Source organism: Rosa chinensis, chromosome 2 (assembly GCF_002994745.2).
Source record: "Rosa chinensis cultivar Old Blush chromosome 2, RchiOBHm-V2, whole genome shotgun sequence".
Taxonomy (NCBI): domain Eukaryota; kingdom Viridiplantae; phylum Streptophyta; class Magnoliopsida; order Rosales; family Rosaceae; genus Rosa; species Rosa chinensis.
Window position 1 is genome coordinate 72,490,892 of NC_037089.1, and position 24,617 is coordinate 72,515,508.

The window sequence follows — 24,617 nt, forward strand, 5'->3', positions numbered from 1 at the left end:
ATTGGGCAGAAGAACTGGGCTTCCTTTTGTCTCCAAAGATTGCTAGACTCTGTGACGGCCCAGAGGGAACATGGGGACGGTGTTGTTGGGGGGTGTGTGCTCTTCCTCCAGGTTCTATACTTCGAGAAGGTCGGCTCGGCTTGTTTTCATATTGATAGGTCTATACTTCCACTTATGGCCTGGGGGGACTTTGAGGTAAGGGAGTTGATAACCAGGGTTAGGACATATGGTGGCTTTAAGAGTCCAATTGTCATGATGGAGAGGAACAAGCGGGTGAAAATGGCTAGTAAATGCGCCGATGATGATGGTGAGTTTGGACTCGGACTGAGGAAGTCAGTTCATGAGGACATCTTCGACGTCAAGTTGGAGCTCATGGGGGTCAAGGGTGACGTGTGGAGGCTCATGGATGCTTGTGGGAGGATTCAGCCTGATGTGGCCGAACTAGCAAGGAAAGTGGAGATTATAGCACATCAGATAAGCGGTTTGAGGGAGGAATGTGCCGACATGGTGAAGATCCAACTGCTGAGATCGGCAAACAGGAGGGGGGATGACTGCAACGTTCACACAGTCCCTGTGTGGAAACCGCGGCAGAGGGATGGAATGGGGAGTGGAGATTCAGTCCTCCATGCTGACACATTTCTGGAGGAAGAGAGCTTGCAGCGAATGAAGGTAATGTCCCCAATATATCATATATACATATATATAACACTTGCCTTAATGACCTTCATACGGCACTTTCAATTAAATAAGAGGTTGAATTTGTGAAGTAAACTAGGAATTGGTTTGTCCGTTTGTGTATGCAGGCAAAATCAAAGCTATGTGATAATGCTTTTGGTAAGGCAGTATCTGCCAGCTCAAGCAGTCCTGGTGCCGCCCCAACAAGAGAGATGAGACCATATCAGGGCGGTTGTGTGCCTGAATCCAAGGCAGTTGTATCTCCACATGCCAGGGCCATGTTCACTTATGCAGTCACCCGCAACGAGGAGGTCAATCATGTGATTAGTTCGGGCTGTAATGGAGCAGGGCTCACTAATGCCAAAAGTTGGATGCTGCCAGGACCTTACATGCTGATGCACCCTATAGGGAATGACGACATTCTCCTAATCAATTACATTTTCATGGGTGGGAAGAAAGTTACGGTGGAGGAGGGAAGGTTAGCACACAAACTCGATGGGGTAGTAATATTCATTTGTAGTAGTGTTAAATAAATTTTTGAGATTTCCTTGATAACTAACTTACTATTTTATTATCCTAAAATGGTTTTTCAGTAGTGATATTATTGAAACATGTAATATGAGTCGTTGTTTGTGGGTGCCAATAAGTATAATGTAACAACGTTTATTATTCGTGCAGAACTATGGTTGCTTCAACCGGGAATCAGAAGGCACTACTTTACCGTGATGAGGCCTTATGCTTGGGGCCAGCCACAAATGTTTCCAGCTTTGTGAGTTATCCAAATCTCCAGCCTCGTATGGATAGATGATAGGGAAAATCAATACTTTTAAAATATATACCCCTTCATCTTACGATTCCACTGTGTTTTTAACTTAACAAAAAATAACCCTTTCCTTTTGGGTGGAAGGTCATCAACTTTGTCGCAGAATGCTTGAACAAGGATGGGAGTGGGGACTGGTTTTTTCCTACTTACTTCTCGGTGAGTTGTTACGTGCTTCCGGTAACTAAATGGACATATGTGCATTACTGCACACAGCCTTGGGTTTCATGTTTGATGAATTGCCTTGTGTTTTGACATTAGGAAAAGGCCAGTTCGTACAATGCAGGGGAATCGTTTCGGGAATGGGTGGAGCACACAAGGACACTCTGCAACCTTGATAGATTCAACGGTTGCATGAAGAATTGCAAGAGGGTGAGTTGAGGTTACCAACTTATGCTGTCACTTTGCGTTGCCCGATCAATTTGGAACTCGGATGGACCTAAAACGATTATGTTTTTGTGTATGCAGATGTTTTTGCCGATGCACGAGGACAAGGCGGGGGGACATTGGTTTCTGATGGTGGTTGATCTAGAAAAGAAGGTGGCTGAGGTTTGGGACAGTCTGCCGACTCTGTCATCAGCAAGCAGTAGATGGGACCATGCACTGACAACGGTAACTAAAACGCACATCTTCACCTTGACCATCCGTTGTAAATAATTTCAGATTCAACTGGGTTATGCGTCAAACAGCTACATCTATCTAACTGCATGCACCCTAACCATGTGCATATCCACACTAACATATACGATTGACAATGAAAGGATTATATATATGAGGATCCTGATCGATGTACCATAAATTGTATTTGCAGCTGCGCCATCTTGACCATTGCTTTTACTTTGACAAGTTGAGGATGGAAGGGACCAACACTGACTTTGGGTTATTCAACTATGTTGAGCCTGTAGATGCACCTAAACAGGCAAATGGTTTCGACTGTGGGGTTTATATCATCCTTAATATGATGCACTACCGGACCAATTGGCTGAAAGGGGTGAGGCTCTGTTAAATTCACTGAATTGCCATCTAGTTGACGTATTAATTGTGTGAAATATGTTAATCAAAAAATTGTCTTCAATGCAGGCCGGGTCAGATGATCTTAGAGCAAGGGTGCTTCTTCGGTGTCTCAAAGCCCCTGATAATGAGAGGGCTACGGTTACACTAAGAGAAGCACACTCCTTTGCTGTTGATAAGGGATCTGAGGGAGGTATGAAGGAGGACAAGATAGTGGAGCCAAATGGATGGGAAGGTATTGATCTGTCTGAGTTTGATGAACTGGATGATGATTTGGGAGTTACTCAAGTTGGTGATCCGAGTACAGCGCCAATTGGTGAGTCAGGCATATTGAAGAGGAACATGGACCTTAGGGAAGGCTTTCCTAAGGGAATGTTCCGTGATTAGGCTTCATCTTGAGTCCTTTTGGAGGCGGTCGAGTAGTTTATTACCTCCCGCCGGCTACTATTAACAATATTTTGTGAAGGTGGAAAGCGGCGTCGATGAACAATGGAATGCGGAAAGACCCGTGGCTGGAAAAGGACAACTGGGTTAGTTTCCATCCATTAACATCATACCATTGGTTGGTTCATGTTAATGGATTTTTGTGTTAGTTGGTATACAGAAACCACAATTACACGCTGCATCTTTGAGTTGTCCAAAGTGATATATCATCAACTTTGAGTAGTATTTGCTTCCAGATGCTTAATCACATCTGTGAAAGTGTATTAAGGACATTATATTGGATGATTGGACCTTCAGTTTGTTATTTATGTGAATCACCACTTCAGTATTTGTTTAACAGTTTAAGGGAGCAGTTCATGTAGGAACTTGCGGGCAAGTTGTACAAAAAATAACAGATCAACTTACAAAAAAAAAAAAACAACTAACAAGGACGGTTGCCCCATCCACACGGAAGGCAGTTACCACTCGTTTGGGTCCTTATATATTGTACATGTAACTTGCAAACATTGACATCCGATAATTGAACATTGATCATCCGGTACATGACCTCACATTTAGCAGGTACCGACCGTATTTCCTTAGACGTCACTTCCAGAATGCCATACTTCAAGCCACTGTCTCTGCCTGGAAGGCGCCGAAGACTCAACCCGAGAGCGGCCAATGACGTCACACTGCCTCTCGTCATATGGCAATATATTCTTCAGTTTGTTGCCGCCGATGACCTATACACAATTCTAAAGTGTAGGAGTGTTTGTAAGACTTTTATGAGACTCATTGATGACTTCCATGTCTATTCATGCATAGACATGGCGGGCATATGTGGTCCTTGGGATATTGACATTTGTGAATCATCGAAAGTGACGCGACGTCGCTTGTTTGCTAAGCAATGCTTGGAGGCGAATAATCCGGAATCACTGTTCCGTCAGGCATTCCGAACCATGAAGAAGTCCGGCAACATTCCCATGGCAACCCAATACTTACAAATGGCATGCAGGGGGGGCACAATCTTTAAAGGTTGGTATAAGTGGATTGACTACCACGACATTGCGTATTATGTGTTGTGCATGTTGCAGATCATCAGGGGAAACCAGGAGGTCCGAAATAAGACACTCAAAGACATGGTTGGTCGGTTGGATTGGAGGAAAAGTGGCTGGGAAGTACAATATTGTCGACATGAGGCTCACAGATGGTTGGATATTGGGCAGCCGACGCACTCCGATGTCTTGAAACACATCCCTACCGACTACTCGTTCCTTCCGGAACGATGTCAGGGTTGCGGTGAACATTCGTTCCACCGTCCGTTCTTACATAACATGTGGTTAGTTAACTCTGATAGGAATATGGGTGAAACTTGTGATGTTTGCAAGTGCTACATCGAGGCCTCAAATTTCTACTACAAGCTACGGAATTCGGCATCCTCATTCCAACACCTGCTCGATTGGTATGCATTCATTGACGACATTCCCCGCATCTGAAGCACGCTGATCGGACAACCTCCACAACAAGTGGAAGAATGATAAGGATTAGTGTGTGTTCCACCTACTAGGGCATTTCTATATTACCTCTATTTCAGTGTACGTGGTTTGTTTTGCAGTTCCGACGACTAAAGTCCGCAGTTAATGTTCTAAACCAAGTTTCGCCACTGTAATTTGTTTAATTTAAGTTACTAATGGTAATCACTAGTGTGTTTGTGTTAATTTTTAACATATACATTGTCGACATTTATCGTCACTGTCAAAATGGGGACAGGTCGGTTATCATTCATGAAATACAATTTCCATCAGATAATTGTAAACATGGCTGTGACCGTTCCGACCAAAAACCTGGATTATATTGTCAATACAACACGTACATAAACAGTGAACAATAGCAGGCAGCAGGCAAAATATATGCTATAAATATTTTACGTGAAGGGACTTAAATTGTTCCACCAAAAACTAAAGCTAACAATGTCTCTTCCTACTTGTGTCAATTGAGGAAAGGAAATATAATCACCACAAAATAATCCATCATAATCGGAATGCATCAATCCGGACTACATTCATGAACCAATTCGGACTTAGGTAACGCGAAAATGAAGCTTAATTCCAACTTGTACCTCATGGGATCCACTTCGGGGGTGGATATGAACAGTCCGGTTTCAGCTGCGTAACATCATCATTTGGGGCGGTCTGGTTCAGGTTGAATGAAAAAGGCAGAATACCGAAGGATGAGGAATGCTGGGATGCAACGAAGAATGGGAATTGACCAATACCACCAACTCTGCTAGCGCCCTTGTCATCAAAATCAAGCTCCATACCATACTCACTTACACAAGGTGTGGGATGATATGGTAAGTCTGCGGGAAGCTGAACTGAGGCAGGGGGATCAGGGACTGCGGCTACCACATAGGATGATAGGTGTGCCATATTTGGGACTGATGGTGCAACATCAGGTACCGAACCTGAGTAAGCTTCAACACAAGGTACCGTATGATGGGAATCTGCATATCCACGATTTCGAACCCCTTCTTCACCGGCTGTACAGGTGCGCCTGTTATGACCGGGCATAAAACATTTACCGCAAAGCCGCTGCTCTTTGTTGGCATTTTCAGTGTTTGTTGTGGGATTAGAGGGCATGCCCTTTGTACGGGATATTTTCGGGTCCCTCACAACGTTTCTGCTCGGAGGCACTCTTGATGTGTCCATGGGTGGATCTATCTTGAACTCACTTGAGCTTTGAACTAGCCTTGCAAATTCAATCATTCCTACCCTGAAACCTTCATCTGAAAATGAGTAATTTAAGCACGCTTTGGACACTTCTGATATGAGGGCAGAATACCTGGCCACCTGAGCTGACTTGTCGTGATCGGGGACCTTAATTTTGGGTGCAACTGTTGAATCACTGACACACTTTGTCCAACGTTTGGTTATCAAAGACGCCGGATATCTTGACAGAAGCTGATCTTTCAAGACACAGAAAATGTGACCACAAGGAATACCATCTGATTCAAAAAGTTTGCAGGAGCACAGCCATGTTGGGTTTGTCGGGTCTGAATGGAACTCAACACACCACCGTCGTTCAGGCCTATCATATTGGGCAAGGTAGAACATCACTGTATCAGAAATGGGAAATGGTACTTTCTGCACCAGAACAAACCTCCTCTCAAACAAGATTTGGGACTTAATCATAACAAAGATGTCGTGTGTGAACAGCCTACATGCGTCTTCCTCTATTCCCCTCATGTGTGTCTCATATACTGGAGCACCGTTTTTAGACCTGAAGTTGTCATACAGTACGCGATTCCGGATGCGGCCAAGTGTCCTCTCCATTCTTGGCATAACTTCACATAACCTAGTGTGCCTCCCAATCTCCTTTTTCAGCTTTGCGTGCATGCCTTCGACGCGCTGCGTACTGCACATTCCACCAAAGAAGTGCCCTCTGAAGAATGCTTCTGCCCACCTCTCCCGTTTGTTATACAAACTTATAACCCATGCATTGTCCGACAACCCATTTCTAACCACAATTGACTGCCAAGCTGCCTCCCATTCACTGACACACATTGAGGAATAAATCATTTTTGAAAGACTTTTCTGATCTGCAACATCCTTCACATTCTGCGATATGTTTCTTCCAATGTGCCATGCACATAACCTGTGCCGAGCTATTGGCATCACCCGCTCAACAACCTTTCTGATTGACTCATCGCCATCGGTTAGGATGGATGAAGGTTGTTTATAATCCATGGACTCAAGGAAGTTCTCGAACACCCATGTGTACGTATCCTCCCTCTCATCCCGTATAAGGGCAAACCCGAAAACAACTGTAGCTCTGTGATTATTGCACCCAACAAATACAACAAGAGGCTTTCCGTACAAATTTGTCTTGTATGTGCTGTCCATAATGACCACATCACTATATGCGCTGTAGTCCAAAAATGATTGGTAGTCCCTCCAAAACAGATTGGCAAGTCTGCCTTCTTCATCCAAACTGTACCTGCAGCAGAACTCTTCTGACTCCATTCCCCTCATGTTCATCCAAGTGATGGCAGCCTGTGCATCTCCATCCATCTCAGCATTTTTCCTCAACTCATAAATCTTGTTGTACAGATCCTTCATCAAGAAGCCAACACCGTCGTGTCCCCCGGCTTGCTCTACCAGTTGCTCATACGCCCTACTAGTGTGGACTTGTGCGCGGCGCAGGCACTCCACCTGAGCAACATCTTTGTCTTCCACGCGACGGTTTGACCGCAAGAACTGAACTTCATGGGACTTTGCAAGGTCATGATTGTGCTCCTGTACAAACTTAGTCACGCGGTATAGCTCCTTATCTTTGCAATATCGAACACTAAATGAAACCGGGCAGTTAACTCTTGTGTATCTTACTCCCCTCGGTATTATGTTCCTCCTCGATTTTTTCTGCTCGCCAATTTTCTCATTATTTGCAGTTTTGTTCTTATCCACACCTTTTTGCTTCCTGCACTTGATACTTGCCAATCCTTGTTTTGAACAGACCCACTGCCTCCTTACCACCAAACCATTGCCTTCCTTCTGCAATCTGTCCCTCCTTACGCTGAAACCAAGTATTCGTGAGTACAGCGAGTAGAACTTTTCTGCCTCTTCTACAGTTGGGAAGTATACCCCCATCATATCATCCATTGTGAGGTCTTCGAAGTGCTTCCCATTCAGCTGTGCGGACCCCGTGTGGTTCACATATTCTGTTCTTTCAACAGCGCACTCAGGTAATGTTTCCTCCTCTTCAACTACGCCTGGTGATTTCCTCAATTCACCTGATTCACCAGGTATTATACTGTCATTTGCCTCCTTTGTACGCGCTGTTACCTTATTGCATTTACCAAACCGAATCAAAATTTCATCTTCTGATTCATCGTCTGATGATAAACACTCATGATAAATATGGTCACTGTACCTAAGGCCCCCTTCGTCTGTGTCCATGTTAGCCTGTAATTCCAACACGGAATGTCAGAGATTGGACGAGTATCTTCCAAGCAAACAATGAATTCATATGTCTAGTAATTTATCTCTAGAAAGGCTAACAGTTCATTTCTATATTTACCACTCATTTAATATGTTGCATCCACCATCCAAGTCATCGCATATACTTCATTCAGTTACCTTATTTAAAAATTTACACATTAAATGCAAAGCTATATCAAGTAGACAATGCATAATCTTCAGTAACTACAATACAACCTGCAGCATTCTTTTTTGACGAATTATACATTATCACTAGAGCGGCATACTGAAAGTCAAATAATGCTCCTAGCCTTACTCACTGTCTGTGATATGGAGTGCTATCAGTTTCAGCACCTCAGCTCACTTGAACAATTTGCAGCAACACCACCAAATCCCTTACCTCAAAATTCTCGTATAACCTTCCTTCAGTTTCAGTTCTTCACAATCACCCTTCCTCCTACAAACAAATTTAAATAATGAGTACATGGCTTATATCACTCCAACCTTTATTCAACATAGTAAATGTTTCAGATTTCCCTCTCCCTTTTTATCTTTTCAGGAACAAAGACATGCATTATCTCAAAACATGATAATGAGTATTATTGTGAGGCACCCTTATTTTCAAATACCAACAAAACAAATAGAAAAATGCTACATTCCAGGAAAGGCGGGAAATGTTGTTGAACCTGAAAAAATTAAACTGGGTCAGTGGCGACCTTTGCTTGTCTTATATAACTGGACAACCAGTTCCCTGCAACAACTTCTTCACAATCACCCTTCTTCCTGTAAACATTTTTAAATATTCAGTAATTAGACAATACGCATGGGCAAAATCATACCAGCCATTAAAACATAACCCAAACATTCACTGTAAAACAAACTTTTAGGAATCGCTACATTTATATGATGATCAACTGCACAGTTTCTTAAATTCAGTTGGTTCACAAAAAGGGTTCAGTTTGATAAAATTATCAGTCTACCACATACTCAAATTCAGCCATAAAGTCATTGCATTTGTCTCTTTTCAGTTCTCCGAATGCATTTTATAACAACATCAACCAACAATTAACTAATACCACAGTTTATTGGTCTGTCTCCCCGTTTTCATTCACCACCTAATTTGACTTAAGGTGCCTAAACACCAGAATCTTTCAATAAATCCTAAACAACTGAATCTTTCAATAAATCCTAAACAACCGAATCTTTAGACAAAACTATCATCAATAAATCCCCAGACATGCGTCTCATCAATATACACACTTACCAGATCCAAGTGACCCTCTAAGCGCCTCCAAAATCTGATACAAGGGACAATGCCGTCGGATGTTTCACTTCATTGATCTCCTCGCAGCCGTCTACAAATTTTACACCATTGTTTATCGATGATGACGGCTACTCTTTGCCTACTCTTTCCGGGATCCCTCTTTCCTCTAACAGGTATACTATGTGGCTGCTGGGAGTAGGACGTCGCTGTTTCTTTTTGCATTTGAAAGGGGGCCGTGGCTGTTTCTGCATCACCCGAACCATTAACCTGCATTTTACCTCGTTTCGCATATTACCTGAATACCCTCCGCCCTCCACATTGACGGCAGCGTTTTAACTGATCACGAACGTTTTCTCTGCAATGACAACGCTGCCCTTCTAATTCAAATCCTGAGGACCAGAAGAAGCCACGACGTCCGGACCCACAGGGGCGCACCCTACGTAGGGCGTATTCCAGCCGCTCCCACATAATATATCAATCTGCTGAAAAGAATTCATTCACATGCAAGAGTAATCGTCACCCTGCGCACATATAAAGAACCTTGAGAGAAAAAGTTACTGGAGATTATGGGCATGTGCATACGTGTGAAGCTTGTAATTAAGAGAGGACTGATCTTTTGACCCAAAAAAAAGAAGACAGAGGACTGATCTTTTGACCCAAAAAAAAAAAAAAAACAGAGGACTGATCTACAGAACTGATTTGAAAGACAGAGATTTGCAGAATTAAAAGATATATACAAGTATACATGCAACAGAGTTAGTTTCTTGGAGGAGAAAGAGACACCAAGAATCTCCGGCCTCCACTCCTTTTATCGATGACATGGAGACATGTTTATCGATGATATTATCATCAGCAAACTCTCTCTCTCTCTATCTCTCGCTCGCGTCTGCAGGCGGGCTTAATTTAACGTATATATTTATTTCACGGGAATTTCACAGCTGCATATGCATGTTTCCAGATTTTATTACGATGGAACACCGGAAGAATGCAAGGGCATGTGATCGTCCATGTCCATTTCTGTGCAGCAGCCAAGGGGCCATTACTTCTGTACGTGTCACCGTCAGTTACGAGAGGTTGTCTCCTTGTCAATGTCCATATTTAGTTCAACGGTCCAAGTTTTAGCTACCATGTGATGGAATGATAGATATTACCACAGTTACATTTGATTCACCCATGCATTAAGTTCTAGCTGGGGTTACAGCTTTTAGAAAGACCTGTCTAGTGTCTACTACAGCTTTTACCTCTTATCCAAGAATCATTTCTGCCACACACAAAAAATGCAAATAAATAATTTGGTTTGTCAATACATGCATGCAGTCTGCATTGTAGTGATTAAACAGTTTTTTTATTTAATTGTCTTTTATTAAGAAGTCTAATAACAATACTTAGGCCTGATTAGTTCTAAAATTGAGTGATTATGATAAGGAGATAACTGATCGTGTACGTGTGTGTGTGTTACGAGCATCCTCATTCTAAGAATATTTCTTGTATAAAAAGGATCTCTCCTCTTTAGGGTTGTGTATGTTGTTTTACTAGTTTCTCAAAATTGATGAACGAGGTCATATAGGCTTAATACGTGCCTCCAATGGTGGAGTATTTTATATATCTATGCATTCACGGGCAAAGTTTATCTGGGTCCGTCATTTACTCAAGAGATAATTTATTGACCGAGTTAGGGATAGGTAAAAAAAATAATAATAATAATAATGAACAATTGATCACAGTTGGTACTAATTGTGTCAAGTCATGCCAATTTGTGATATATTTAATTTTTAAAAACACTAAGCTAGTCTCCATGAAATTCAACTTGTCAGATATTGACCAGAGAAATTTTATTCACATACTAATATGACTAACTATGGAGCTAAGGGAACACCGTCGATGTCAATGTCCACCTAGTGCCCCTACGTACACATTCTACTTAATTCTCTATCAATTTTTTCTTTTATATATAAATTACAAAGCTCTATTATTACACGTGAAACTTAATAATAACAATATATTAAGGAACGATTGTTTTCTGTTGACCCCATAGGGGTGTTTCGTTTTTGTACTGCTTGCTGAATCTAATGAAATGGCTGACCTATTTGCGTTAAAAAAAAACCAATATATAAATAGTTGAATGCATATTCAATTAATAATATTTCACTAAGCTCACAACTATTTGGTTATCTAAAATGATATATCGATCAGAAACATTCTATGCATGTAGACAATAACATTTTGACGTGTGGCAAGTGATTTTTCATATTTTTGATATTTGTTTGCATGGATATATAAACCACTCCATTAATATTATATATATGGTTCATGGTGCAATTATACCAACCAAGGACAATTTGTCATTCTTGTTGGAGATTCCATCAGAGAACCACACAACAATTTAAATGTGTACAATGTATACCTTATCTTCCTCTTCATTAGTAACCAAAATAGAAAAAAAGAGAATCTATGAGATGTGAAAGAAGGTTCAAAGAAGAGGCTCAAAAACAAACCCTAAAAATGCATGCATACATCCACATTTTTGAAACACTTCTTGTTTGCCACCTGTACAATGGGGGCAGATGATTGGGGGCACTGGCCAACCGTCACGTCGTTTTGGTGCTGCTCACCATCTTTTAAACGACACGTAGGCAGGAGCTTAGAAGGGGGGGGGGGGTTCACAAGCACGCAAGTAAATGAAGACACATATACACTTATCTGTCCAGTGACATTGTTGAAATAGGACATGTATTCTGAAGACTGAAGTGACGTTGGGGGGCAAAGTGACATGTAATTGAAATCAATGACACCTGTCTATGTAGTAGATGAGAAGGTATGAGCAAGGGGGGATGTTACCCAATCCCACCATAACTAAAAAGATTCACATGTATTTCAAGGAAAAAAAAAAGGATTCCCATATTAATTAAAAAACAAAAAAAGTTCACATATATTTTAACACTTGACAAACTGCTCATCTAAAAAGAACAATTTTTAATAAATTATGAGGGACAAGTTTATTTGATGGCTAAGAATAAATATATAGTTTTAAGTTATTGTAATTTTAATTTTTAAATTTAATATATATGACTGAGATTTATTTGTTTCTCACCGTCACTGAGATGAGTAAGTCTGTTATATTTAATGAGACTCTAACGAACATTCTCTAACTTGACTAAATATATTTAAATTTAGATTATGTTTCATTGTTAATTGTTTGTTTGAATTGAGTGCACAAGAGAAATGAAATGTCCTCGCACTTAATATCAAACTTGATAAGAAATATAAATTGAGTTTGAATTTTAATACTATCAACTTGAAGTAATCGTGAATAACTCAAATGCTTTATGAACCAACTTAAGGTTTATTGTGGTTGACTAGTTTTTTTTTTTTTTTTTTATAAGTAAAATGAGGTAATCCCAATAGTGTATTTCAGCAAGCAGTACCAACACGATACACTATAGGGGCCGTCAGAAAGAATCGTATTACAGAGTACCATAAGAACCTATTCTTAATTCATAAAGAGTCGTAGTACACCAACCTTTTGAGATTACGCACCTTTATTCTAACAAAAACCTAACGTTCCGAAGAGAATTAATAGATCAACAGAGCAAATTAGGGCCAAAAGCAGCGAAGCCCAGCCCAGATCAACACAATCTAAGAGAAACCCTAGGACAATCAATCAAGGGTTCCACAGGAATTGGCAGACCCTCCAGCCTGCCGCCGCAGCTTTACACTCCCTCAACTCCACCGCTAACAACCACTGCAGTCAGAGAGGAACCTCCACCGTGGCCCCCACCACCCACACCATCTATCCCGCTCCACCGGAAAGCGACTGAGTCCATGAAATCATGAGACTATCGATCGACACCAGCAATCACTTCTGACGACCTAGCAACACCATCAAAGCCACGACTTCACATAGCCCAAGCCGATGGCAAACCAACAAAACACAGAACCCCAATTCCAACTTCCCAGCCTCTCAGAAGCGAAGGCCTTCCATCACTGCATTGCGATCCAACGACCCCATCCAATCCAAAAGAACCGTCTCCCCATCAAACTTCATCTCCAAAAGCTTTGAGACACAACCAGCAAAAGGGACACAAAAGAAAGACAGTAGGACTAGGCTTGCAATTTTGTCCATGAAAATGGAGAAGGTGTAAGAGCCGCGACCACCAGATGCGGCAGCGCTCAAAGCCCTAGCAGAGCTAGGTCGGGAGATCATTTAGCTAGTAGGCCTTTTGTGGTTGACTAGTTTTATTGAAGTCAAATTTTTAATGGTATGAATGTATGATTAAAAAAGGTGATAATTTTAGGAAAGGGTACTATCACATGAGAATATCTCATTTGGTTAAGAGGTGAAAATTTTGAGAGATACTCAATGTATTGATTCGACTGGGACGAAAATCAAATATTTTTACTAAAATATTTAGTAACGTAGAGAAGACGGTCATAAAATTTTGATATTTGTATCCATCATCCATAATATGAGCTATCTTATTTTATTTTTTTGATTGGGGGAGGTTAGCGTTAGAAAGTTAGCAACACACACACCCTTCGGGGGGTATCTTAGCATAGCCGGACTAATTCATTCCGAACGCCACGAGACATTAAGCACCCATTAGCTGGTCACCAAGGCCTCATGGGGATTCGAAAGCCAGATCTTGGAACTAGGACCTTCTACCACCCAACTATCTCTAGAAAAAAATACGTATAATTATTGCTAAAACTGTAAAATTAATGTTGGGAAATAAGAATGGAAACTAAATCTTATAGATAATGGAACAAGTCCAGTATCTTTTTTTATTTTTTTTAGTAGAAATGAATTTTCCTTTTATTCTATATCTCTCTCTCTCTTATTTGTGTAATTACCCAACGCGAACATGTAGTACTTTCTTACATCAACCTGCTTCGTGAAACTAAATTTTACTATTTTGGGGAGGGTTACATCATTCGTTGCTTTAAATCTTTGTCATACTAACATACTTGGTAGGTAATTCAGATTTGAACACAAAAATCGAAGTTATGACGTTAACAGAAAAGACATGTAAATTAAGCTATGAAAGTGGAAAAAGACGGTTAAAGCATTAAAGCCTTAAAATGAGCGTGACAGTTTAACAGAGGGTCTCCCTATTCGGATGAAAAAGGTGTTGATATAAAGTAACCATGGTTTAATGAAAAATATAGCCCGCAAAAGACGGAAGTCTAACCATGGTTAGAAAACATAGGTTAGTTGCCCATCATCTAAATTCTAAGGCCTTGAGCTTGAAGGCCTCCATATATAGAAAGAAATAGATGTCCAGAGAGCAGCCATTGTCAAACCAAACATACGTTTCTGTGCTTTGTGCTTGTATACCAAACTACTGCCTAAATTCAAAGAACTTCTTCTTCTGAGTTTCTCTCTAGACTCTAAACCTCACTTTGTGTAAGTCTCTCTTAATCAGCTACAGTTCAATCCACATAGCCTTTGTTTTCTGCTTCTTTGTTCATCTTTGTTTTCTGGGTCCTTTTTTGAATTTCAATGTTAGTTTTTGTTGTTGGTAAAGAAAAAAGGCAAAAGCTTTACTTCAGGTTTTGATTTTCGATAATATGAGGAATGCTAGATCTCAATTCATTTTGTTGGGGTTCAGGAAATTGGGTTTTGTATTGGGATCATGTTGATTGAGCATTTCATGCTGTTTTCTTCCTTCTAATTGGTATTGATCTTCTTTTTTGGCCATGTTAGTTTGCACCAAGATCACAGTTTTGCTAGATCTTGATGATAAATAAAACTTTTTCAATGGTTTTCCTCTACATCTATCCAAATTTGGCATTGCTTTCTCATTCATTTTATTCCAAGGTTTCAGATTTTGGATCCATTATTGTTTATCCATGACTGTTTTGTGCTTCTTTTAAATTTTTAATTGCTGTGGTTGGTTTGAAGGAATATAGGTTCTGCTTTTTTAAGCCTAGGCTATGCAGGCTATAGCGTTTACCAATCCCAAGTAACCTTTATTTTAAAATTTCATTTCTATTTTAAGATTATGCGCACATTAAGAAAGGGGGAGTTCTAAGAGAGAAAATATTGATTACTGTTATGCACTTATGCTTCATTGATCTGATGGCAATCATATTTTGTGGTTTCTGCTTCAGATCGGTTTTCTTGATACTTAAAAATGAATTCATAGACCCTTTCCTGCATATTCATGATCTTCATAGCTATAGTTTGTGTTTGGTACGAATTATATGATACATTTGTATTCTTCAAAGCTGTATGGTTAATTTTTCTTCTTGTCAATTGCATCATTTATTCTTCTTTGTATGAAATTCTAATTCCTACTCTTTATTGCATTGCAGGTGCTGTTGGCAAGAAGGTTATTTCATCTTTATGTGACTCAACTCCTACTCATCAAATTGATATTGGACCTTCTAGTTTTCAAAATACAACTATCTTTTACAAATTTGAGTCCCTTAGAACTTGTGCCTCTGCTTAAATGGGTCTCTCAAGTCTCCCAGCTCCATCAGAAGGATTTATGTGTGTGATTTTGGTAAACACAGCTCTATCGGTTTCAATTATCAAAGGCCTAGTGAGATCAATCCTTCGAATAGTTGGAATTCGCCTGTCATCTTCTTCCTCGGCCTCACCATCTTCACCCCCATCAGAAGAATACATTGAAGCCCCCACAGAATCATTTGAGCTCCACCTTTCTTCATCAGGCAGTTACGTTGAGGAGATCAGGAGCCGCATCCCTGCCATTCGGTTTGATAGTGTATGTAGCCTCAAGACGGAGCACGACTGCTCTGTTTGCCTGACTGAGTTCCAACCAGAATCCGAGATAAACCACTTGACTTGTGGCCATGTTTTCCATCAAGATTGCTTGGAGAAGTGGTTGAACTACTGGAACATTACATGCCCACTTTGTAGGACTCCTTTAATGCCTGTGGAGGAGACCTCCTGCTTTTGGTGAACAATTTACGAGCATGCAAGTCATTGAGATTTCATGTATAGTATTTAGTGTACATGTGTTTTTTTTTTTTTTCGTTTTACAAGAATGCATCCGCTGGCCATAGTATTTCTTATGACTATGTTTATGTGGGGGGGGGGGGGGGGGTAAAACTGTGATAATGTGTTGATGTATCCTAGTATCTTGACCAAAAATTGTACCGTTGTACATATTATGAAGTTACTGATGTTTTACACATCTACTTTCATCTTCGAGTTCATTGAATTTTTTAGTTCTATTTGTATCATGAAGTAGTGTGTCAAATCAAATTCTATGCAGACATATTGCATAACAATGCTTAAGCTATAAAACACTGTAAGGTAAAGAAATTTCCGTCATTTTTACCCCACCATTAGGTTAATATATGGTTATGGTTGCTGTCTTTGTAAGGTATCCGAAACTGTCATATCTCGAATCGCTCATTGGTAATGTGTTGGAGAGATTTAGCACTTTCGAATGAGGCATCAAGTTGTTAAAAACATCAAGGGTGTGAATCTTGAGTGACACAAGCTTGATGGACCATTTCTTCCTCATAGTTTTTACAATGGCATAAACAAAAAGAAGCTGAAGCATATTGCCGAATTTGGAGCTTTAGGCTGAGAAAATGTGACCCAAACCAAATATGGGTAAGGGTTTGAGCAACTCGAGATCAACCTGAATCGATCTGAATTCATGAGCGAAATCAAATAATAATTCATGCTAAAATAGAAAAGTTTAAGCTTGTGAAATTCACAAGTTAAATCGATAAGTTTATGAGCTGCAATTGCATATTAATCTTAATTTGAGCGAATTTGGATGACACAAAGTCTAAAAATTCATTAATGAACTATGTTATCATGAGCGCATGCTAACTTAATCGAGTTAAATTTGGGTTTGAGAATCAATTTGAAACTCTAAAATTGCAATCACTTTGTTCTCTAATTTGCTCAGTTGGAAAATCATGATTTGTCATAATCTCCACTCTTTTCCTTACCCTCTTTTAACATAATGTCACGCCCCTGATTTTACAAACATGAAAATCGATATATAATCCCATAATTACATATGCGTGAACGTTCAGCCATCAATACAAAATACCTGGAAACTTTTTCCCTTTATACCATATACATATTGATGCCCTGAACCCACTATCTCAATATTGACCCGCCCACAGAGTCATATATTACATAAGCTTACGAATTAAATTGCCATCACAAAATAAAACGTAAATGCTCATCAGAGTTTTGCTACAAAGCGGAAGTCATAACAATGGCAAAGCCAACAAAATTTGCTTCCTACCCGTAATGCTGCCTGCACACCACCTCAGCTTCAGCCACGATTACCCTGACCTGCAGGATTAACCCCTACACAATTCCATTGAATAGTGCACCGGATTGCCACACAACAAACCCGGTAAGCTTATGAAGCTCGTATGAGTAAACTCAAAACCACAAAGCAAAACACATTTCTTAAGTCACCCCAACCTAAACACGATATACACATAGCTCACACCTACAACCATCGATTCCATAATTTTCCATATAGTGCCTACATAAGTCAACTGGTGACTAAACTACATGCCCAGATTCTCAACCTAGCATCTCATTACACAAATTTCCCCGTCAAACAAAATCTACTTAGATAATGTTTGAAAATCCTTCGACGCACAACAGTGAGTCACAAGGATCACACTCATTTCCTTCCCACCGGAACCCTTGTCATCAACATGACATCAAGGTGAAAACAATGAATCACCTTCCTATCCTCACACAGAGCACAATCATCACCACTATGGTCTTCAAAATAAATCAAACAATCAATCAAACAAATCAAGAAGAAAACAAGGCAATCACAATTCAAAAACAAGCAAACCAAGTCATGGTAACCCCTACATATAATTTAGTTCAGGAGGTCACACTAAGTCAAGCAATTCAAATCAAAGTAGTCATCGTAATCCCTCACTCTGACATCTGTGGGTAGTCCCGACCATCACAGCAGTCCTCTCGATCTTTGTTAACTTAATAACAATTCAGCTCCGCTAACGAGCAGTCATCACACTGATCATCACATAGATTCCACCGGTCTTCACCCAGATATTCATCATCCTACTGATCATCACATAGATTTCAAGGATCATCACATAGATTTTGCCGGTCATCACGTAGATGGAAATCATCCTACTAATCATCACACAGATATCGCCAGTCATCACAAAGATAGCGATCATCTAACTAATCATCACACAGATATCGCCAGTCATCACAAAGATAGCGATCATCACACATATTCATCACACAGATATCGCCGGTCATCACAAAGATAGCGATCATCACATAGATTCATTGCTAGTCATCACACAGATAGCAATCATCACACAGATATTCCTACACAAGTTACACATATATTTCTACACAAGCTTTACATGACAATCATCACAAAGATTCATCATATTGATGTCATCGATTCATCACACAGATACTCCTATACAAGCTACCATATCTTAAGTCTCACTTAAGGTGGTCATACTAGACCCATGGTATCTCAACACATGATATCCTACAATCACAACTCAATACACAATTTCATCAGTCATCATCCAGGTAACAATCATCCAACTCATCACACAGATACTCCTACACAAGCCTTACATGACAATCATCACAAGGATTCACCACGAAGCCACTAATACATGAATACATATGTATATATATATACCCCATAATATATACACACACACACATAGTCATCCACTCAGAAATGTCACTAATACCATCTATAGTCACAGTTAAGCCCATAACTCCAAGACAATATGGTAACTAGGCTCATAACACATATCGCGAGATTTACTCACCTCGAAATTCCTGTTGCGTCTTCAATACAGAACAAGGCAGCCACACCACAAAACACCCGTCCAAAGATACCTCGTCAAGTACCTGGTCACATATGGTTCCAACTTAGTAACGATTCAAATTTGATTTAAGTTCGAAACCTCTGTTTTTGAACTAAAATCCCCAAAGTGGCGCCAATCGAGGCAAAACCACATCCAAGACCTCCCAAAGTCTTCGGAATACGTCCACGATCGATGTGACCAAACCACAAGTCGATCGGACGCTCGAATCCTCACGGATCAAATAAATTGATCGGTATGAAACTGCAAAAATCATAACAAATCCAATCGAACTCCAAAATCTGCATATTATATATCGAAACGCTCGTATCAACGAGTAGAAGACATATAATACCAGAAACAGTTCCATACATGGCCGGAACACCGCCGGAACGCCACCACAGACGGTGGTGCACCGCCGCCGGCCAAAAACTCATTATTTCACAAAACTCCCAACATAAAAAAGCTTCATCTAAGCATGCTTGTGAACTTTCATAACTGGATCGAAGTCAGAAAACAGGCCTAAGGGATCGAAAACTACCTCACAAGCCGTGAACAGTAATCCAATCCGAGTTGATCGAAGTTTCACGTGAATCGATCCAAACAAACACCAAGGATCGATCAGCGAGGCTATTCTGAACTCAACCAAGGAATCACGAAGCCACGAAGTCGCCGGAGTTGTGTTTTCCGGCCGGGTCGGAAAACACCAACCTGCACCGCCTTCTACCGCCGCTACCACCGAGAATCGGCGCAAGAGAACACCATAGGGACCACCAGACGGCGGAGACGATCCTGTCTGGAAAGTTTAGTCGCCGGAGATGGTCGGAGCTCGCCGGAAAAGTCGGGTCGGATCGACCGGGTCCGGGTCGGGTCAGCCGGATATCTTCGGCTTTGAAGGTAGCAGCCGAGAGAAAAGAGAGAGAGAAGGAATTGGTTTCCGGAAAAGGAAACAAATGAAAATAGTAAATTTCTCCTTCGGGAAACTTCTATTTATACTAAAATGGAAATTTCTTCCAATGGCCATAACTTTCTCATACGAACTCCGATTTCCGCGTTCCACATATCCACGAACTCGTATCGACGCGCTCTACAACTTTCGTGAATGAAGTTTTCGGAGAATCCCAACAAATAAAAAGTCAACCTTTGGCAACCCCCCTAAAACCATACTTTTTAAATAATTAATTCGTCCGAAACACTTCCGCTCCATCCATGAGCCACGAAACCGTCTAACAATCATAAATTAGATTCCGGAAATTCCTTGGAAAATAAATACGAATTTCTGGGGCATCCAACATACACACCAAAAATCTGTCTTCTTTTATATTTTTTTGTACAATCAGGACTTGACCACAGGGTTGAATCATAATCCACTGGATTCTGAAGCTAATAATCCAATCAAATCATTTAACCTATAATTTTCTTTTAACAAATTACATATAAATTATTGACAAAAGATGACTTAACAAATACATCTTTTAAATATTGAATTAAACATATAAAGACTAAATCTTACAAATAACGACAATGTGCTCTCCACTTGACACATGTCATGAGTTAATTTACCTTTTTACCCTTAACTACTTCTTTTGACTTCTTATCTCTTTATAAGGATTAAATATTACAAATAAGGACAATCTGCTCTCCACTTGACACATATCATGAGTTAATTTACTTTTTTACCCTTAACTACTTCTTTTGACTTTTAATTCCTTTAGGTTATTTTTTTTAAGAATATTCCCTTTATGTTATTTTTTTTTTTAGAATAATATTTTTTATGTTACTTTTTTTCGTAACTTAGCTTTATCGATATTTTAAACTCTCCAAAATATCTTCAAAACTAGTTTTAGATACCAATATTTACCTTTTACCCCCATATATAAAAACTTCCATCAAATTTTCTAAATTTTAATTTGCGCAAAATATCCATTGAAATTTCCACAATTTTGAAGTACCAAAATTTTCTAAACTTCGTCTCACTAATACGTTTCCCAATACAAATCCCCTCTTCCAGTAATACACTCGTCATCGCGTAATCCTGCTACTACACTCGCTGCATTTATACTCGTCTAGTTCTGCTACTGCACTCGTCATCGCCCAATCCTGCTACTGCACTCGTCAAATCTTGCTACTGCACTTGTCATCCCCTAATCCTGCTACTGCACTCGCTGCACTCATACTCGTCTAGTTCTGCTACTGCCCTCGTACTCATGTTCTGCTACTGCACTCGTCCAATCCTGCTACTGCGCTTGCTGCATTCATATGCGTCCACTTCTGCTACTGCACTTGTACTCATGTTTTGCTACTGCACTCGTATCGCCTAATCCTGCTACTACACTCGTCAATCCTACTACTGCACTCGCTGCACTCATACTCGTCCACTTCTACTATTACACTTGTACTCGTGTTCTGCTACTGCACTCGTCATCGCGTAATCCTGCTATTACACTCGTCAATCCTGCTACTGCGCTCGCTACACTCATACTCGTCCACTTCTGCTACTGCACTTGTACTTGTGTTCTGCTACTGCACTCGACATTGCCTAATCCTACTACTACACTCGCTGCACTCATAATTATATTGCACTTGTATTGGCAATATGATTGTTTCTGGCCTTTGCCTTTATTTCTTGCTCCATCGTTCTCTTCTTCTTCATCGTCCTCTTCTCCCCCGTCTTGTTCCTTCTTATGTTTTTCATCCTTTTCTTCCTCATTTTCTTCATCCTCCTCTTCCTCCCTTTCTTGTTCCACTTCTTTATGCTTTTGTCTCTTTACTCTTGTGCTTGGAAACTTTTTCCTAAGTGCCGGAGCTTTTCTTCTCACTGGTTTTGTTCGATTATTTTTTGTGTCATCACCTTTTTGCACCTACACACAGTAGCCAACTTGAACCATAAACAATGGATATCATATCATTAACATAAACCATAAACTATAAAGTAGCAGATCAATTCATTTTGAACAGTAGAGATCATATCATTGACAGTAGCCGATCATATCAAACTAAACTATAGGACCATAGTGATACTAAAATCATGAATCTGCTCCTCATGTATATCAAAGTAAACTACAGAACCTTTGATTAATAAAAGACCAGAACCTTCAAATAAACTTCACAAATAAATTCATGAAGAATATGTACTGCACACATAGCAGCACATAACAATAATACAAATTGATCACGAAAACATGCACAAAGTAACTGAAATAAGTAAGATATCTGCCGAACATGTATGACACATGAGAAAATCTTCTGTAAGACGCATATTTTGTGAAACTTCAGCTATCTATCCCTTACAAACCACTATAGCAAGCAGGTTTTCAAAACAAAGACAAAAAGAAATCAGTTTAAAGTTACTCGACACGATTAATCGGAATAACTTCTAGGAGTGGCAGATTATAAAACCAGAAACAGAATTAGTGATGCAACTTTTGACACAATCCATTACATAAACTACCACCTTAATCAGAATTCAATCAAACTCAGTTATCTTCCACCTTTCAGTTTTCGTCAGCCTCTCCAAAATATTATTATTTCTTTTTTATTTCATCGAAAACAAGAATAACTAAATTCCAAAAAACAGGAAAAGAATCATGAAATAAATTATGCCAGACAAAGAAACTGAAATAGTCAAACACAAACCTAATACCCCAATCAAATTTAACAATTTGAAATCAATTGATATCTATCCAAAACACAAATCTTGGATTGTATTTTGACCACCAAATCGCATCATCCAAAACAAAGACACATATAGCAAGATAAGAACATTGATATAACAAGCAAGATGAGAACAATTTCAGTCTTTTCTAAAAAGGTGGTAGCAGTAGCAGGTGATAACTGTCCTACAACATTACAAACAATCAACTTTACTAACCAAGCCTTGGCCTATTCGAACCCAAATAAGTCTGCACCATATATTCAGTGCCTAATCCAAGATAGCATTATCAATACCCTTCGCAAATTATAACTTTCAAATCTTAGCATTCCTTTGTTTGTTTACTAAAATGCTAACTTCAAATATCAGTACCGCTGAGAATTAAACCATCAACTATCACAGAAACATAAAATAAGCCACAAAAGAAGCAAGGTCGTCTAATCATAACCCAATTTCACAAAATCAAAATCCTCTCGCTGAGAAATTTCAACCGTGCGGCCTCCTAAACTTAAACAATACAGTCCAAAATCTGAGTCTTTTATGCAACAAACTCCCAGTAGCTTTTTTGTCTTTTTTTTTTAAAATAGTGCTTATAATCAGAAGTGAGCTCATAGGCTTACTAATTTGCAAGGAAACCCAACTGAGACAAACATGATTATCATTTCTTTCTTTGTTTTTTGACTACATTTCATTTTGAAAAGTATTCTGTACAAAAGAAATGCCAGTGCAGCTACGATTATCATGGCTTCAACTTTTTTTGATCTAGCACATTAAGCATGCTACTTTTACCACCAGTACCCTAGTTCTGTAAAAGAAGTTTGTAATGCAGAACCCATATCATAGGCTTTGATAACCATAACAGCATCCACAACATTTCATAATTGGGCCATCAAAAATCCTTCAACTCATCTATATTACCTCGAAAGCAGTACTTAAACCAACTTAATAACATCCAAATTCTCCAAACCAAAATACATTTAACGAAAATTTCAGTTTATCAAGAGATTGAAAAGAAGAGCCTCACTGAACCTCCACATTAAGCATGCTACTGCTACCACCAATACCCTAGTTTCGTGATCAATTTTATTGGTACTAATCAAATGAGGAAATAGCAGCTAATCAACTACTCGAAACCAACCCAATACATGAATTCAACAGCTCTCTACCAAATGCAGCTGTATTGAAAATCAAGCAAATTTCCACTCTGAAACTACCAAATGCAGCTGAAACCAAACCCAACTCAAAGATTGCAACTCAAATCTTCACATCCAACCCATGAAAGAAAAAGGGCTTACCTTATCGACCTCCATTGAAGCCAAATTCGAGCTGAGCACGGAATCGTAGCGGCTACTGCGTTGGCCCCGTCGTTGGGTATTTGGGTTTCTGTTTCGGTGGTAGCTCGGTCTAGGTTGCTGGGCATTTGGCTTCTGTTTCGCCGTTAGCTTGGTTTAGGTTTTGGGTATTGGATAGTGGCAGTGCTGTAAATTGTGATGAAATTCGAGTATTTTGGTCATTTTCTATTAAAATTGAGAATCAGGTTTGCATCATTTGACTTTTGTGCTTAGGCTCATGTCCTTATTTGTATAAATATTTTTGAAGGTGGGTTTATTGTGTTTACATCTTTGGTCATGTGCTACTATGTAATTTTCTAAAATTTTTTTGTGGTTTACTACTCATCCTTACCATGTGGAGGAATCTTCTAATATGAGAATCCAAAAGTGTGTTTAGCGTAACTTCACTGAAATGAACAAATTAAGACAACCATACTTAATCGAGCAAAACTTCACACACCCTTGTTTCTTTATAAAAGAACAAAAGTCCTTACCAACATTGACAACAACAATTATTATTTTTTTTTTTGGATCAAATGCAACAACAATTTCTCAAAAAAAAAAAAAAGTAATTATAGAGTATAAAAGAAAAAAAAAAGCAAAAATTACCCACACGCTCACAGCCTCAAACACAGGT

The 24,617-nt window shown here is 39.6% G+C and overlaps 3 protein-coding genes across 7 annotated transcripts; 1 reads left to right on the top strand and 2 right to left on the bottom strand.

The window, feature by feature from the left end:
* Positions 1 to 4,791: 4,791 nt before the first annotated feature.
* On the bottom strand, positions 4,792 to 9,627 carry LOC112184948 (protein FAR1-RELATED SEQUENCE 5-like). Of its 5 annotated transcripts, XM_040513993.1 has the most exons (5): positions 9,170 to 9,627; positions 8,592 to 8,688; positions 8,226 to 8,362; positions 7,859 to 7,890; positions 4,792 to 7,770 (listed from the first exon to the last, which is right to left on the bottom strand). In XM_040513993.1, exon 5 carries the CDS (start codon positions 7,585 to 7,587, stop codon positions 5,050 to 5,052), a length of 2,538 nt encoding a protein of 845 aa, XP_040369927.1. In that variant the 5' UTR covers positions 7,588 to 7,770; positions 7,859 to 7,890; positions 8,226 to 8,362; positions 8,592 to 8,688; positions 9,170 to 9,627; the 3' UTR covers positions 4,792 to 5,049. The 5 variants fall into 5 exon arrangements, with proteins under 5 accessions (XP_040369927.1, XP_040369926.1, XP_024178938.1 ...); XM_040513992.1 differs by having other exon boundaries at positions 4,792 to 7,890; positions 8,306 to 8,362; XM_024323170.2 differs by having other exon boundaries at positions 4,792 to 7,890.
* Positions 9,628 to 14,419: 4,792 nt separating this feature from the next.
* LOC112187287 (probable E3 ubiquitin-protein ligase XERICO) lies at positions 14,420 to 16,235 on the top strand. Its single transcript, XM_024326028.2, has 2 exons — positions 14,420 to 14,573; positions 15,485 to 16,235. Exon 2 carries the CDS (start codon positions 15,622 to 15,624, stop codon positions 16,093 to 16,095), a length of 474 nt encoding a protein of 157 aa, XP_024181796.1. The 5' UTR covers positions 14,420 to 14,573; positions 15,485 to 15,621; the 3' UTR covers positions 16,096 to 16,235.
* A 4,646-nt stretch (positions 16,236 to 20,881) lies between these two features.
* On the bottom strand, positions 20,882 to 24,093 carry LOC112190574 (uncharacterized protein DDB_G0286299). The gene is made up of 2 exons (XM_024330015.2): positions 23,945 to 24,093; positions 20,882 to 21,858 (listed from the first exon to the last, which is right to left on the bottom strand). Exons 1-2 carry the CDS (start codon positions 23,957 to 23,959, stop codon positions 21,493 to 21,495), a joined length of 381 nt encoding a protein of 126 aa, XP_024185783.1. The 5' UTR covers positions 23,960 to 24,093; the 3' UTR covers positions 20,882 to 21,492.
* Positions 24,094 to 24,617: the final 524 nt, after the last annotated feature.

What these genes read in the sequence shown, in the direction of transcription:
- LOC112187287 (XM_024326028.2), top strand. Translation starts at nt 15,622, where the DNA reads ATGGGTCTCTCAAGTCTCCCAGCTCCATCAGAAGGATTTATGTGTGTG.
- LOC112184948 (XM_040513992.1), bottom strand. Translation starts at nt 7,884, where the DNA reads ATGGACACAGACGAAGGGGGCCTTAGGTACAGTGACCATATTTATCAT.